Below are 17,804 nucleotides of genomic sequence, written 5' to 3'. Positions count from 1 at the left end.
TTTTTTCCCTGATCAAATTTATGACTATTTTCTATTGGAAAGCAATTCCCTTGCCATCAGCAAGATTAGCCAGATGGTTTAGTGTGTAAAGCCACTATCATTATTAATACACTGAATGTGTCTGGAGAGGATTCCAAAAATTCACTTACAGCCAAGACAGACACTGAAATTACCTTGTCATGGCATAGACAGCATAAGAAATCCTGCTTCACCATTGTATGTTTAACTAAATGCTGTTTAAATCTGAAACTGCCTTTACTTTATGATCTTTTAGGGTTCTTTATGTTGCTTTATCTTCCAGTCATGGGTGGATATTATGCTTTAGAAAAAGCGCAGGAAATGAAGGGACAGTACAGAGACCTGGACCAACAAAAACACACTGTCTCCAGGCTTTTTTCCCTGTATAGGAGACATTTATCACTGCCTCAAATGTGCATATTTTTCATTGCTTCTGAGTGAATATTAATCTTCTGGATTTCCCCTTTCCAGAGCAGTCTTTAGTTTGCTTCCCATGCAGAAACAGGAATTTCCTTGTGGGTCATATTTCAGGGTGTTTGTATTTGTCCATGGACTGACTATAAGAAGGCAGTCACAATGCAGCTCAAGGCCACATCATGTTTGCTGAAGGAGGCAATACAGGGAATCTGGATTTACTTGAAGGTATATTTCTCTAAAACCTTCTTCACCATGAAGACATTCTGTTTGTAAGTATTAACATACTTTGTTTTCGTTATCTTGGAAATTTTTGCGGTTTCATCGTAGCTTACATCTTAAAGATTTGAAACATTTTATTTGCGTTTTGACTGAAGTGTCTCATTGCATTTCAAAAGGTTTGAAGCAATCAAATCCCTTAATGCCTGGCATACAAAAATCTGAGGGAGTATAATCACGGAACTGGCATTTTCAATTTTGAATTAGACATAACCTATTTACAATGTTGCTTTCTGTTGAAAAGACAATTAAATGTAACCAATAAAAACTTTTTCCCAAAAGGCAGAGTGAGAAAGCACAACTAATCTCATGGGTATTTGTCTTCCCACGTGCAAATCTTGACTTTTATTGACATCCAGAAGAGACTTTTCTCCTGTCATAGGCTCTTGGAACATTGTTTTGTAGTAATTGCATTGTTTGCAGGTTGAGGTGACTCTGTCAGTCACATTGAACAGAATAATACGTTGCCTTTCCTTGCAACCCCAGGTGTGTGCCCCTAGTATTGGCTTTGTGTGCAGTCATTTTTAGTTTTGGAAATTGCTTTTTTGTCCTTTTATTTTTTTGGTAGGCAACAGATGAAAACTCTAGAAGCAAGTTTTGTAACAGTTTATCACAGCATTTGTACAACAAATCTTTCTTCCCCAAAAGGCAAAAATTGCGATGGTTTCCGTAAAAAACTCAAAAAATATACAGACAGAAATGTTGTTCAGAAATCTCTGATGAACCTAAGTTTGCAGTGGGTCATTCCCACTTACAGCCTGGAGCAGGAGGAATGAAAGCCTATAGCTTTAATTGTGTTTCAGGGGTAAAATTCCGTGTGTAACCCACCCCATTTCTGACCACCCCACTCCTCACTGTGCCATGTTTACTTTCGTCACCATGGAGTAAACCACTGAAGAAACACAAACAAAGGAAAGCCCTTGAAGCTCTCACTCCAACCAGGGTTCTCAGCAAAGAGCCAGAGAACAGCACTTGTAATCCTTCAGATTTTCCTGGGAGAGGCTGTGTGGCTTCAGGTGGCACAAGAGGGTCTGTGTAACCTCCTCGTAGGTAACAAACAACTTCCAGCCAAGATCTGATTTTGCAGGGAATGAGAGTTTTGAGGTAAGGCAAACTTCTGAAAAGGCATTCTATTAAGAATACTACAGACTTGAAAATTATTAAAATTGTCATAGCATTTTAACTGTATTTTCCACACATATTTTAAACTCTTTAGGCCAAGTTATGCTGATTTTATACAGGACTGATCATGCTGTCAAAGCAGTGTCAGAAATATACATGGTTGCAGTATTCCTAGGTTACAGGTGTTGTGACTAGCGCAGAAGAAAGGGCAAAATGAAGTTCTTTTGGCAGCTCTCACTTCTAGGCAAATCATCTTTTTGGCCTATAAAAATGGGTAATATTTGTTATTTGTAATTTTATGATCGTATTATAAAATAACAAATATAGTGTGTATTTTAATATGCTATAAAATTACTTTAGAATATATTTAAATTAATAGTTATTATGGCTATTTTATGTATTTTGATCATCAGTATGAAAATTAACAGTTGTAAGATTTTTGTTATTTTCTCAACAGCAATTGTGTGTGCAGTGAAATGCTGCTCAGCAGCAAGCAAACTGAAAGGAATTAGCTTCAACATTTTTGTTCTCTGGGTGGAAGAAACAATCAGGATGGCTTCTACAAGCAAAAGAAATTCTGCAGGTACAAAATTTCTTGTACTAAAATTTTTTACTAGTAAAGTTGTTATCCTTAGCTGAGTGAATGCCACCTATGAATTTCATTGGGGTGCATTTCAGATCACTAATTATGAAGATAAATAAGACCAGACCCTAAAATTTAAGTAAGATCAGTCAAATAAGACAGCAGCTCATGATACCTTCTGAGCCCCTACATTTTCACTACCATTAGTTTACAATTTGGGCCAGTTGTCAGCATTAACATCAGGGAAGCAGCGCCTGTCTCTATATTTTATAGCCTTGATTTGTGTTTGTCTTATGGCTATTTAAGCACAAAAAAACAGTGTTAAGCAACAATTTCCTGAACTGGAAATTGATCTTTTTTAAGAGATTAATTGGCAGCAAGTTAAGTAATGGTGCTGTTCATTTCTCTTTGATTAGTCACAATTCAAAATACATTTTGCCCTGAAAGTGATGTCTGCAAGCACGGATTCTTCATCAAATCACCACCTCTTCAGCTTTTCAGCTCACAGGTATACTAGCACAGATTAGTCATATTTCAGCAATCCCTCATTTCTGTTCTCCTGAATTTTAATGAGAGACAAATTGCTTTCTCTTTGGCAGAATTCCTGGAAAAGGCGTCTTTTTGTCCTGTCCAAATCCAGGAAGGGGAATTACATCCTGAAGTATCTAAAAGGCCAACATGTAAAAGGCTCCATAGCTGTTGATCAGTATGTAACTGCAATGCATCATCTCTTTTATTTTAAATCATGTATCAGCACTCTCCAATGGCCACTGATTGTACAGGCACTTGTTCCTGACTGAGGTTTGATTCAAACCCAGCAAAGTCCAGAGAAGTGTCCCTTGGGATTTGTAGGCTTTGGGTGCAATTGTGATGTATGTTGAAGTGAAAATCCTGACTTGCTTTATTGTAATTTACTTTAATGTGAGTGATTGTTGTGATGTATCTGCAAACGAGGTACCTTGCTTGGCTCCATGATCCTGCAGGCTGTGTTCCTGTAGTGGAACACATTTTACCCCCTGTGAGGACAGTGCTGTGCATTCATTCACTCTCAGCTGTGGCACACACCCTTTCCCAGCTTACAGCTTCACAAAGTGCTTTGCAGGTTTGTGCAAAGGTCTCCTGACTTTCACATAACCCCTTGGGCTGATTCTGGTTGCTCTCTCCCTCTTACTCTGCCGTGAAATTGCTCTGCTTGGCTCATTGGGGTTGGTCATTTCATTCCTGTCAGCACAGTGCTACTGCAGCAAGACTGGGTATCTTTGGCTTTGTATTGGCACCCTTTACCATGTCACAGGTGGTAGGAGATACTTGCAAGGGAAACAGAAAATGTAATGGGAAATGTAAAGATTTTACCTGTCAGATCTAGACGTTAATACTCCAGGCTCCTGGAATTGTTAGGCTTGGAGGTCACTCACCACATTGCTGTTGTGCTTCTTCCATTAAAATGATTTACATTGTGGAGCTTTCAAAAATACTGCAGCTTGCTCAGTGGTCTGTGGTTACATTATTACCATAATTATTGTTGTTATTATTTTTATTAATTTGGCTTCTTGGAAGTTAATGGAAGTAGTACTTCAAGTGCTTCAAGTATCCATTAAGAGCACTTCTGTTCTTCTTCCTCTCTATTAAAACACTATTAATATACAATTAGTTTCAAATCAAATCTATTGTTTTATAGTGGTTAAAAAACTTCCACAAGAAATTTTTCTTACTATCGCTTCTTTTCAAGATTCTGAATTAAACCAACGGCCCCTTTTTCCATAAATGAGGATCCATTGTCTGGACACTTTGCAAAAGTTAATTTTATATTTTTGCCTGGAGGTTGTCTTCACTGAAAGACCACCTCTTTGAATGTGTGCAATTATTTTCTTGAGTACTTTTTTTTTCTGTGGAAAAATGTTTAACTTTTCCCTTGCAGATGTCATCATATTAGGCTGTGCTTAGAGTAAAATATGGACATACACACATATATATATGTGTGTCTATTTGTATGTAACTATGTAGAGTGATATAGGATGTTTCATATGGTTTTCTTCACAGAATCATGAGTGTTGAAGTTGGCATAAGTAATGCTGAAATTATGGAAACAGTCAGGAAGATGTTTAAATGCCTTCCCGAGCAGGTGATGTCCATCAGCACTGGAAACAGATGTTACTACCTCATCGGGAACAGCAGGTGGGCATAGCAAGATGTGCAAAAGCAGTGTGACAGTGCTGTTAAACTGATGTAGCACTAAGCTGCTGCTGCCCCAAGGCAGGGTCCTGCTCCTTCACAGCCGCTCCCTTCCCTTCTTGTGTCTCAGCTACTGAAGGCACAGCTCTGGGCTGAGGTGATTCAGCTGGCTGGTCCAATGGAAAACAGCTCTTTTCTATGTCATTTCCTGCCCCCCGCCGCCCTCCTGCTCATGGCTGGGTTAATTTTTTGCTGGTTCAGGCAGGTGAGCTCACCTTCCCTGCAGCCACCCTGTTACAGCATCCAACATGTGAAAGCAGTGGGAGCACAGGCCTGGGAGTGGGGATGGCAGTGGCAGTACCTCAGCATGGCAGTGCCATTTCAAACTGTGCTGGTTAGGGGTCAAGGAAGAGCGAAGACCTTTGCCTTCTCACCCAGCAGCTCCTGGGGGTTAGAAAAGCTTCGGCTTCTTATGGGTAAACCCCAGGGAGTAATATTGCCTGCAAAGTAGGTTATTAATCAAGGGAAGCAGATTGAAGACAAAAATTCTCCTGAAGGAAAACAGATCCCAAACGTACAGACTGGGGGCTTTGGTGCAGCAGGGTGGTGCTTTTTCAGGCTGGAACTGAGTCCAGAAACTGTTTCTGTGGACATGATCAGCCAGAGCTCATTTAGGTGAGGGAGGATGTTTGTGCTGCTGTGCTGCTGGTTCCCAGTGTCTCCTCTTCAGTTTCCCAGTCACAAGCGTGTCAGGGGATTTTTTGCCTTTTTGCAGAAGAGCAGCTGATGTGTGAAATTCTGATAAGCACAGAAGAAAAACACATACCTGAGTGCTACTTGAGCGTGCCACCCAACGCCTTCCCCCGGGGCACGGCTCTCACAGCCCACATTCAGTGGAAAGCATTCCAGAATGAATCCAACTAAATCCACTGCAAGCATGAAAAACAGCTTCAACCATCCTTTCATGGCTTGTTTCTCATCCTGATGGCCCAAGTGCATTCCCAAGCCTTGTTAGCTCTCTGAGTCAGACTTTGCCATCTGGCCATGACCTGCTGAGCACTCTTTCCTGAAAGGAAGGTGCAGAGTTTTCCCACTGATCTTGGGAATTTTGTTTTGGGCCCCGTAGGAAGAAGTGGGTAGGCAAACGGATTGCCCTTGTGTTACTTGTCAGTAAGTTTTCATTCCCATTGTTCCAACCTACAGGCAGGAAACAGACGACTGGGTCACTCTGATATCTTCCATCTGCACGGAGGACAAAAGAGGTGGATGCTGCCCTCAGGTGACATGTTACTATACTTGATTTTAGAAAAAAGAAGATGTTTCTATTTTCATTAGAAAACTGTGCAAAGGAATTTTCCTGATTTTTGCCTTGCAAGTTGCCTCTGACCTTGGTTATTCAGAAATTAATTTTCTTATAAATCCTGTACCCTGGCTTTATGCATCAAGCAGGCATTGCACAGTCTGTCTGCACTGGGATTGATTTTACAGTGAAGGAATATCTTTGAAGAGTAAGCCAAATGGAAATGAGGGGATGATTGATATTATGCTGCAATGAACTGCACCTTTGATGCATCAGAATGAAAACTTGTGTGTTATACTTAGCGGGTGCATTTTGGTTACATTTACACATTGTTTTACATCAGTCTGTCAAAGTTATGAACCAGCTGGAAGCCCTGGAAGTAGTTCAAGCTCAGGCCCAAGTTTCTGCACCTTGTCAGCCAGCCAGGCCCACCAGTTTAGACTCAGCACTAAGTACTCACATCCCTGCAGCTTCCAGACAGCTCAATGTGCAAGCAGGGCAAATTTATGTCTGCCTGAAAAATGCCATGTAGACAATGCCTCTGAGCCATCAGAAGTAAAATTTGCCCTAGTGGGGTGCATTGGTACATTTTAGCCCACACCCAACAGGTGCCCTGTTTTCTTAGACTGCTGTTCCCTTACTTCTAGAACCAAGATCTTCCAAATCCAGAAGTCAGAAGCCGGCCCTCCTCTTTGCCACTGTTCTCAAATTCTATAGAAATGACCAGCTTTCCGGACAGGCAAAGCTACCAGAAGGTAAACTGATTAACCATCCTTAATAACAAGTCTGTGCCTAGGCATGACTGTGAAATTTCATTTGTATAGTTGCTCTTTTCCATCAAATGTTGTTCAGAGTTTCTGCAGTAGATACCTGGGTGGTCTGTTCTGGTGGGGCTCCTGAGTAGCACCTGGATGGTAACACCACAGACCCCACAAGGGAAATACTTTTGAGGCAAGTCTGCATATAAGTAAAGGCACATGAGAGAAAATACTCACTCACTGGTTGTCTCAACTGACTGGCAAATATTAGTGGGCATTAGGTAAACTCCTGAAGATTTGCTTTGACATGCCCTGGCAGAGGTATGTGATGATTGTTTTGGCAGCTGCTAGCCACATTCCTCCTGATGTGTGATTGTGCTTTATCTCTCTCTTTTTAGGCTGTAAAGCTTAGAGGAGAGTTCAGATCCAATTCCTCTGTGCCTTACAGACTTGCCCCTCAATATTTAAATAGAAAGGAGGGAAAGCATTGCTGCCATCCCACAGCAATTGCAGTGCAGGTAGCAGGGTAAAATAGCAGCCAAGGAATTGCTGGGTTTCTGTAGTCACAAAGCTCTGTGCAAATGGCCCAGCGAGAGGAAAATTAATGTGGGTGAAGCACCTCCAGTGTATCTTTATGAGGAGTCAATCTTTTTTCTTTGTATACAGGAGAATGGTTCCTCAGAAGACAAGAACAGGCCTTATTCGGATCCTGGCCCTCATCAGGCTCAGTGTGACTCACCAAGAGGAGTTTTGCCAAGCCTGGTGAGCAGAACAAATCAAACAGCTCCTGCCTTGTTCCATCTGCAGAAGTGAATATTGGCTTTTATCTCACCTGGGTGTCTGTGACTATAGATTATCCACCTACTTTCCCAGCACACTGAGTTGATTTCCACTATGAAAGTTTCCTAAATATTTAGTCTGTTTTCTTGTTTACCATTGAAAATAATCTTCTAAAAACTTGCTTGAAATACCTGTGTTTGTTTGGGGCTTTTGGAGTCAGGTCCTCAGTTTCTACGCAGCAACTGCTACTTGTGGCAGCTCTCACAAACTTGATGAGAAAGCCCCGCAGTTGCACTGATTGAGGATTTGTCCCTCCCTGCACATTTCTCAGCTGTGCCACAGTTGTTCCTAAATGGTTTATTTCTTCAGCCTTTGCCAGTAGCAATCGAGTCAATGTAACTAAATTACAGAACAAGAGCTTGTTAAATTGAGGCACATCTCAGAACTGACCTTCTGTCAGCATTAATATGTCTTCAAGTAATTTCACTTCCATATCTAGCAGGAGTGATTTGGAAAGATAAAAAGATGAATGTTATCATGTATTACTGGCTAAGTGTTCTGACCTGTGTTCCCTGAACTAGTGCCTGCAGCAGTTTTCCTCTGCCGTGGATTGCTGCCTTTGCAGCAGAGTCAAGAGGACAGAAGGCACAGCCAAGGCTCTACCACACCACTCTGAAGCTTAAACCTATCTTTATTGACAGTTTATGCACTGACCTATGACCTGGAGTGGCTGAGATACAGGGCAAAGAATCTGTTCTGCTATCACAGCTAGCAGGGTGGTAAATCACATGCTGCAATCACCATCCTTGTATATAGGCTGAGAGCAGCTATGAGATAATACAGCTAAATTTAGTGGAAAGAAGTGAATAGTTGAAACTACATTGCAATGCCACAGGCAGTCAGCATAGCTCAGCTGATGCACAGTACTTTATAAAGCTGCAGTAATTCAATTGTGAGTCTGAGCTCTGAAATGCACTGAGTTAACTCTTGGTCTGAATTTAACCAGTCCTGCTCTGGATGTATGTCAAGAATTTCTTTGTGTCTCTTCCTTGTGCATACCTTTTCTGTCTTATTCATTAATTCTTCTCATACTTACAATGCCTCAGAGAGCAGGTATTACATGCAGCTGTTCAGGCTGGGACAGACTGACCACGAGGGTTAAAAGATAAGGAATTTGGACTTTAGCTTTTTAGCCTGAAGCAGAGGGAATAGCACAAAGCTCATGTTTCTGCTTCGGCATGTGTGAAAATAAATAACCTTGCTGTACAGAGAACAAGAAACAACAACGTTTGTTCACTCGATAAAAATATTTCTCTTGACTCAGAAGCTTAACATCTGCTAACATCTCTGGACCTATTCTCTGCTCAGTGACATCTAGACAACTGGCTTTCCACCTAATCCCTGGTATTTACTTCCTTTTAGCAGTGTGACTCCCCATTTCAAGCTTCTGATGTGTTCTGCTTTTTATCCGTGGTTCCCTCACCCAGGCCCAGACCTTGAAAACACTTTGTTAAGTAGTTGTCACTCATGCAAACAGGATTCTCCATGTCAGTGAGTCTAGTCATGCTGGCAGAGACCCTGGAAGGATCTGGGGACCTGGCTCCTTTTCAACCCATCTTCTGGAGCTACCAAACCTCATCTGACTCAGCAATTCAGTATCAGCTATTTTGATACACAGCTTTCAAGATCTGAAATACATCAAAATGAGGAGCCCTGACTTGCATCACCCTGTGCTGGGCATTACTGTATTGCAGGCAGCAAAGCACTCTTGTTGGGATCTGCCACACATCCGATTTTTTTAAAGAGGTTCCTCTGTCTAAGGGCAACACCTACATTTCCTTAAGGAGCTTATAGGTATCAGTGACTCAATTGTTCTCCAGGTGTCATTTCTATCTTGTGCTACAGCCAATTTTCTCCATAGTCTACTTTCTCTCCAATGTAAATGGATATAAAATTGGATGTAAATCCGATATTATGGTTCAACAGACACTTGAAGTTTGTTCTGACTCCCATGGCATGAGTTGATTTTAATGCCATTTATACCAACAAGGAAAAAAAAATACAGTAATCATCCTTAATTAATATTCATTGCCAGTTTCTTCTTGTTATGTGTAAGAAAGTAATTAGTTTAATTTACTTTACCTTGAAAACAGTAATATATTCGTGGCATATTTAGCAATTATTAAAACAATCACCATGGAAACCAAGGATGTAAGTGTAGAGATAAAAAACACATCACAAACATGGCACAGAGAATTGAACTAAGAGGCAGCTAAATACTAATTACCATACTCTTCACTGTAGTGAAGTCAACAAGGAGACATAAAAATAAATAATTTCTCTTTGCAACTTGAAAAGGTAAACTTGGTGGAGGGATGAATTTCTCCTTGACTTACCAAATTGCCCCAAACTTAATGTTTCAGGTATTTATGAAGGCAGAATATCACTCAGGACACACAGGATTCTATGTCAGATCTCCAGTCTTCTGGAGTATCTTTTTGCTCACAGAGAAGTAAGAGAAAATAAATTTCTCATTAGTCAGGGGAATCCCAAATTCATTCTTTACTTGATAGCAGTTAAAAGCTGCTTAAAAAGGACAAATATATCCAAATTAACCCCTATATTTCCTACAGATTTTCTTCCTAATGTAAGGGCTTCGGAACTGAATGCAAAGAGAAAAACTTTTCCACACAAGTGACCCTAAATTCACGCAGATTCATACAAAAAAGTATTTAAAACACTTGATTTTTAAACAAAATAACAGGTTATGATCATGCAATCAATGGCAACAGCCTGGTTACCACCAATCCATCTATGAGAAGTACTAATACCAGTGTCTGGTTTTGTCTGTGTGCACTGAATTTCAAAAATACAGTCAGGAGCACAGATACAGAGACCTTGTTTCTAAAATAAGATGACTCTGAGCATATCTCACTTCAAGGAGAACTGTATCTTCCCATGTTTTTTTGTGAATATTTGCTGATTCTATTACTTCTCATAAATGGAAAAGTGCATGTTAACCTGTATAACTGAGCCTGTTAAATACAAACTCGTTCTTTCAGAAGGAAAAAATTCTGGGAAGAAGTGAGGAAAATCTGCTGTTGTCAGATCCAGAGGAAAACATCAAAAAGGATGAAGAAGATTATTACCAAACTCCCAGCAGCGTTTTAGCAAAGGTAGTTTATCAGCTGTGAGTTCTAATGGTTTGTTAACAGCTCCAAGGACACAAGAGACATTTAATGAGCCAAAGAGGAACTGGTAGGAGGAACCACTTGTACCTTGCAAAAGGAATATAAAGATAAAGCATTAGGTAATAGAGCTTTCATTTATACAAGAAAAAACACACTAGATTCATTCAAAGGATCTTTCTGGTGCAAAGTGGCATTTTGACAAAAACATTGCCGATTTCGGTGAAACTCCCCAAACTGACTTTCATTGTAAATGGCTTTTGCCTGTTGTATAATAGGATAGGGTTGGTTTTTTCTTCTGAATGTGAAAACTTCATTTAGAGAATGTAACAGTACATTAGTTTTATATATTTTGAAATGTAATTCTGTTGAAGCACCAGTAAGCTGCATTAAAGCAGTTCTGTTAAAACACTGTGCTACATTTTGGTATCCACATTTCACTGCGAAACAAGGCAGCAGGAGAAATCATGCTGGTAATTTTATACAAATTTTGACACCCAATTTGGGAGGCTAATTTCTCTAGGCTTCCCATGAAATCAGTGGTCAGAAGGTAAGTGGTCAGTTTTCTGCAGAAGTCACAGGCTGTACATCTGACTGAAGGACATTAACAATGTGATTTGGTCATATAATCTAAGTACTCCAAGTTAAGCATACCCAAAGAACAAGTCTCCTTTTACAGCCTGCTTAAATTAAAAGGCAACCATTTTTTTCTGGTAGCACTCTAGAATATGGCTTCTCACACCCCAGTCTGGCAGTGCCAATAATTCCAGCATTAACTTTTAAGTTTCAAGCACCTTTCTAGCTCCCAGTTCCTGGGAACTGACTGATTTGAGGAAAGCCAGGCTGTATTAGCCAATGTGTTTAAACCCATTGGGGGGGTTCTTCTGTAGGCAGGGCAATGACATTAATGTCTTATACTGTTATGTATTTCTCACAGTGCACTACTGAAGTGTCAAAACCTGACCCTACAGCTGAGTCTGATGTCCCTGTGCAAGAGAAGCCAGTGCAGAACACTCCAGTAAAGGAGAACATTTATATGTCAATGAAATCACTGTAAGTAACAACTTCATTAAGGTTTTGCAAATTAAAAGTGACAGAGCAATAGAGATAAAGCTGACATCTCTGGTATTTGCATAACAAGGTCTAGAGGCTGCATCTTGTTTGAATGAGTCCTTGTTGGGTCTTGGTTCACAAAGTTCAGCACTCATGGGAACACTGGAGTCAAATTCAAACTCATTAACATGAAATTTAAGCTCACATTGCAGACTTCTGCACTTATACAGGCTCTGACTATACAGGCTCTGACTATATACAGGCTCTGACTATAGGATGCAGCACTTTTTGTTGACTCAAACATTTTCTGGGTTTTTATGACACAACAGCTCACCACTTTACTGAGTCACTGCAGCCAAACTCCAACAACCTTTCAGACAGATGCTCCCAGATCAGGCAGCATTATCTAGAGGTTGAAAGAGAAAGGTAGAGATGGGGCATTAGCTCCCAACTTTTCCATTAGGAAGTTGTGTGAGTTAGGTCACATTCACTTCATTTTCCCATCCAAAGAACAGCTCTGTTGCTGTGTGTTTTGAAGGTACAGTGTTTGCCATGTCCCAAAGAAAGGCCTAAGATCTGACTGTCTGTAGGTGTCAGATCTTAGGCCACATGGAGGGAGGCTACTGAAAATGCAGACCCACTAACCAGTTTGTCCCAATAGATTAATTCAAGCTCATCTGTGCCTTCGGGACTCCCCCAGAGGGAGTTACCATAAAAACTTCACAAGGTTATGCCAATCTGAGTTAAAATAAACCAAGAGCAGCTTTTGCTACTAACCCCAGTCTTGTTTGGGGCATGATGGGGACTCAGCTCCAGGCAATAAAAGGCTTATCAAATAAAACTAAAAGGAGTTCAAGTACTTCTGAGTTATCACATCTCCCAAGGGACAGCTTTATATCCCTGCAGAATCCAGTACAGACAAGGCCAACAACCTGTACTCAGTTTCTTTGTCAAGGCGTGCTGTTAGCTGGAATGTTTTCAGGCTTAGTAAGTAGTTTTTACATACTGAAAATGTTTATTTTGAGATTTATGATCCATTTTTAGAAGGGCTGTTTATTTTACTTCAATTTTATTTTGTCCACTGGATATTCTACAAGAACTTGTTATTCTTTGCTTTACTGATGGCTGCTTGATCCAGCTTCAAACACAGCTAGAGTGCCTGGAATTGTTAACCCCCTAAATTTTTTATCATCATTTCTCTTCAGTAAGCTGCTGGATGAGAGATGCCAGCTCACGTGCAGACGTGATGGGCTCCCATCCCCTCCCAAATGCCAGAACAACGGTGCATGTCCAAGAGACTTGGAAGCAAACAGAGACACAAAATTCCCAGAAGGCAGCACCAGCCTGCAGCCAACCCTTCAGAGAAGGCAAAACTCATTACCCCTCTCAGTGGTTCACTTGTCTATACTGCTCAGGTAAGTGTCTTCTCCAGCTGGTTGCAGAGAAGACAGACATGTTCATGGGTTTCAGCTTGCCAAGCCTGTCAGCATTCCAGAGGTATCTGGATGATGCTCTTACTCATAGCATTTAGTTTTAGGGAGTCTGCAAGGAGCAGGGAGTTAGACTCAATAATCTTTATGGGTCCCTTCCAGTTTGAGCTGTTCTATGATTCTGTGGTCTCTGATGTTTTTCTCTCACAGTCAAGTTACAGATGAGATGCAGCTGCAGAAATTGGATATTTTCGTACCCCTGGCTGATATTAACAATTACCTAAAACTTACTGAAGCAGCAGGACGAATATGGTAAGTCTGGATGTCTTGTGACAGTGCCTGAGAGATGGGTATAAGTGACAGGCACAGAAATGTACAACTATGGACACTCACGTGCAGTTCTGGCAGGACAGAACAGGGCAGGGGCAGTGCTTGTCGGTACTTCAGTGATTCCTTCTGCTCTCTCAGATTCTTTGTGTACTTGAGTTCGTATTTCAACTGCTGTTGTAAAGGTCTCTACAGAATCCAGCATGCTCTGTAATAATTAGTGATGGTTTCAGCCAGAACCAGATTTAAAAAGTTAGGAAGTCATTGAACGCATGTGTCGTTTCCAGAGGGCAGCCCCATAACTGCAGTCCTGTCCAGCCACTGCAGTGACTGGATATCCTGTATGTTTCCTTTACTGTCTGCCCTCCACAGCATTTCACAGTGGACTGGTCCTCACAGACTGGGGTGTTTGTTTAACCACGGAGACCACGTGGTGGCTGTGAATGATCTGCAGCCCCAGGGTGTGGAGGAGGCTTACTTCTTCATCAGCAGGTCTGCAAGAAAGGAGGTAAGCTTGACTAACCTTGGCTCAAATGTCTCGAGCCAAATGAGAAAGCAATTTCGTTTTTGCATTTCAAGAGGCTCAGTTCAAACCAGTTTACTCTGGTCTAAGTTTGGCATGAATAACTCCAGAACCAAACAGCTCCTCAGCATCATTCTGATGGGGCATCTCGTAATCCTGAGCTATGTGGGGAATGCAAGGTCAGCACTGCAGTGTTTGAGGACTTGATCTAAAAGAGGTTGAGCAACCCCAAGAGATTTGACTGGGCAACCATAAACTAGAGTTACTTGTGATTTTTATTTTTTGGCTAATGCATATAAATTGCAAATTTATAAATAAACCATTGCCTTCAGTGGATGCCTAGTTGTTTATAGTGGTTTTGGGTATTGAGGGCAGAGCCCTGGATGCCTACCTCCTATTGCTTATCAAACACGACACATCTCTTTGTGTGAGACTGTGTTTTTTGAAGAGAGTGGGAGATTTCTAAGATGTTCTTTAACCCCACTGTGACCTATTACATGTGTTTCTGAACTCACATTTCAGTATCCAGGTTCATGACCCATATGCAAACACATTCATATTTGAATTCTGCTGAGAAGGTTGAGGTCATGAGAGGCCGTTGCCATCTAAAGAAAGGAAAGCCAGTCTCAGCAAGGAAAAAAAACTACTCATCTCTCTTAGTGGGGAATTTTTATTTAGCTAGTTCAAATACAAGTCAGATAGTTGCACAAATGTTGATCAGATATAACAAGCTATAAAAATGTCCCTTTTTTTTTTCTTTTTTAAGGTTAAACTTACTGTATGTAGGATTCCACATTCAGATATCTTCCATGCTAAAGGCTGCTCATGTTCCTGAAATAAAAAGACCTCAGTGATTAAGTAAGTGCCAAAACTCAATGGAAAAGACTGGGGAGGAGAAGCTGATATATGGTGTAGAGAGATAATCTTCATCTTCTTGAGCTGCCAGACATCTTTTGTTGCTGAAATACAAAGAATGGAGAATGTAGATTTCATTTTATGTCTTAATAACTTATTTTGTGGCATGAATGGCACGTATTTGGCTTATATTTCATGTTGGCATGTATTTCTGTTACATGGAAGAAAATGAGGGTCAGATAATTTGCGTGACCTTTGCGCTGTGTATACTTTGCATTTCAGCAGAAAGCACTGGTTCATGCCTCTGCTCACCCCTTTACACTGAGTTACACTGATTTATACTGAACTTGTAATCAGTTAAGGGTGGGCAAACAACCAGCATTTGGACTAAAGCCATATTTTCCCTGCATTCCCCTTAGCTACAGAAAGTTACAAGCAAGCTGAGAGCTGCAGTGTTGGAGGGAAGAGTGGTAAATAAAATGTTGTGTAGTGGTTCAGTGAGGCCTCCTTTTGTGTTGTGCCCCTCTTAAGTTACAGCCACAAAAATACATCCAAGGGAGGACAGGAAGAAGAGCTGGTTGGAGAAAAGGAGTGTGTCTGGGGCACCTTTGGGTTCACAGACGTCCAAAATAAGCCCTAAGTGAAAAGGAATGAATGGATTTGGGAGGGAGAAGGGCTGGCCTTCTCTGTGACAGTGTTCCTGGTAAAAACAGCTGGGAAAACCACAGAGAGAAATGATGTATCTGAAAGCATGTGCTCTCATCCCCATGCAAACAGAGTTCACTGAGAGTGTTTTCATCTACCAAGTACTACCACAGGGATGTCACTGGGGCAGCAGCATTTCCAGAGCAAGTGCTTATTTTATCCTGTAAATATTTATTTGTGGATATGGCTTCCTTGCATTGCTGCCAGAGAAACATGACCAATTTTCAGCTGACACCACACCAAAAGCAGATTGATATGAAACTGCCTTCAGGGATGCTTCAGTGGATGCCAAAAGGGAGCTTTGTCCTGTCCTAGAGTGGCCTCTGTTGCTCACAGCACCATGGTGTGATGTGGCAGAGCACATACCTGTGCCCTGTATGAGCATGGACACTTTGTGTGGGGATTTTTTACACACACATATTGCCATAAAATAGATAGTGTCAATATACAGGGATGTGGCAACAAACAGAATCATGGGGTTTGAGTACTGATAGTTTTGTCTTGCCAGATAGAACCAAAATAACTACTGGGTTTAGCAGGCACAGGATTACTCATATTAAGAGATTTATATAAGCTTTGATTAAGGTGGATTGGGCTCAAAGGAGGTATTTGTCCAGCTTCCAATTGAATAAGGCTAAGTTGGCTACTACAGTAAGGAACTAAACTCACTAAAAATCAGCATTGGTGCCTTTTACTGCAGTAGTAAATTTGACAAATGTGCTGGACTTTTTAAAAAATCGTTATAAAATTTTATTCAGCTGAAGATGAAAACAACATCAAGTAACTCAAAACAGGCAAACACAAATATTTATATAGTCTGTTCAGACTCAGCTGCTGTTCAAGAGATTAATTTCCAGACTGAATGTTTCCACATTCAGAGCCTGTCTCTTCTGCTTTTGAGGTAAGAGTGTTTGGGACATGCTTGTTTCTCAAGGTGGGAAAGGAGCACATTTTGATTTTTCTGTTTCAGTGGTGTTCAAAGGCCTGTTTGTGCTGAATTCTGCATAAATACAGAGGAAACTCCCAGTTCTGGAACTACAGAGGCTGAAAATGGAAGAAACACATTTCTTGGGAGCTCTTTTCCAAAGCTGCTATGGGACTCCTTTGCTCTGCACAGCTGCTTTGAGCACAGCAAATCCATTTCTGCCTAAGGAGCCCCTGAGGGATGGGGTGGATGGCTGTCACTATACAGGGCTTCTTCCAGCCCTGTAACTCTGTCAGTCTGCAAGGACAGTCCTCATGGCCTGAATCCTAAAATCACAGATCACCTACTTCAAGAGCATCTACTTAGGACGTTGTCCTCAGCCTTTCCTGGCCAAGGTTTGCCTCAACTTTTCTTCTGAACTTTGGAAAAGGAAAGTCCAAATTTTCCTATGTTGTTCCAAGACTCATCTCTCTGTAAAATTAGGAATTTTTTTTCTAGTATTTATCCTAGAAATTTTTTTCAGAAAATTAACACAATTTTTTCTTGCCCTGTATTCAGTGGGCATAGGGAATATTTGGATTGCCACTGTCTCCAGACAAATCTTCATTATGGAAGGTATTTTTTCTACCTGTTCTCTCTTCTCTTTTTCTTAGACCAAACACCCTGCATTCTTCCATCATTTTTTCAAACAGTTCCTGAAAATGATCATATGGCACTTAACTGTGAGACAAATACCTTGTGTTTCCAGTTATGGATGAACAAAGGAGGTGAGAAATTGAAATTCAAATAATTTCATCAAAAAGAAATTCAAAGCCATGAAGCAATTTCCTAGCATTTCATAGAGAAACATTTCTCAAAAGAGGTGAATTAGTGAAGAAGATCTCGCATGGTGGTGGGAGAAGAGCCACCTCCATGGAATCTGCTGCTGAAGCAGATGTTGAGCACTGCATGCTGCACCTCTCAGCCATGGAAGAATGTTACTTTTGGACAAAAACAGGATTTGGTTAGATATAGTGTGTACAGAATAATTCCAGAATATTTTAGAAAACTGGGGGATTACTTCCGTACTTCAGTAAACAGTTACAGATCTGTTACTCCATAATTGATCATTAAGCCAGTTTGCACAATGCTAAATGCAGATAATTAATGTCACATATTGGCTGATTCATAACACTTACAGACACACAATATAAAAATTACATGGGTACTGTAAATTCTGGTAGAGTGTGTGAAGTTGTCTGCCCACATATGATTAATAAAAGTGTTAACACTTTACAACACATTGTATGCTGAAAAACACCTCATTTTATCCTAACATGGCCCCTCTTTGTCCTGCAGAGATTACCTGTAACTTCCCAGTAATCTGCAGATG

The 17,804-nt window shown here is 40.8% G+C and overlaps 1 protein-coding gene across 3 annotated transcripts; it reads left to right on the top strand.

Annotated features, from left to right (window-relative positions):
- The first annotated feature begins 501 nt into the window (after nt 1–501).
- On the top strand, nt 502–17,526 carry PLEKHS1 (pleckstrin homology domain containing S1). 3 transcript variants are annotated; one of them, XM_048310955.1, is made up of 15 exons: nt 502–704; nt 2,291–2,416; nt 2,833–2,924; nt 3,016–3,122; nt 4,457–4,591; nt 5,792–5,867; nt 6,536–6,643; nt 7,313–7,408; nt 10,489–10,602; nt 11,552–11,667; nt 12,873–13,082; nt 13,308–13,409; nt 13,797–13,932; nt 14,714–14,805; nt 16,478–17,526. In XM_048310955.1, the coding sequence occupies exons 2-14, from the start codon at nt 2,386–2,388 to the stop codon at nt 14,780–14,782; spliced, it is 1,392 nt and encodes a 463-aa protein (XP_048166912.1). In that variant the 5' UTR covers nt 502–704; nt 2,291–2,385; the 3' UTR covers nt 14,783–14,805; nt 16,478–17,526. The 3 variants fall into 3 exon arrangements, with proteins under 3 accessions (XP_048166912.1, XP_048166913.1, XP_048166911.1); XM_048310956.1 differs by lacking the exon at nt 502–704 and adding an exon at nt 1,253–1,815 and having other exon boundaries at nt 2,863–2,924; XM_048310954.1 differs by lacking the exon at nt 502–704 and adding an exon at nt 1,253–1,815.
- Nucleotides 17,527–17,804: the final 278 nt, after the last annotated feature.

Source organism: Corvus hawaiiensis, chromosome 8 (genome assembly GCF_020740725.1).
Source record: "Corvus hawaiiensis isolate bCorHaw1 chromosome 8, bCorHaw1.pri.cur, whole genome shotgun sequence".
NCBI classification, from domain to species: domain Eukaryota; kingdom Metazoa; phylum Chordata; class Aves; order Passeriformes; family Corvidae; genus Corvus; species Corvus hawaiiensis.
This window is presented reverse-complemented; position numbering and strand designations above follow the sequence as displayed.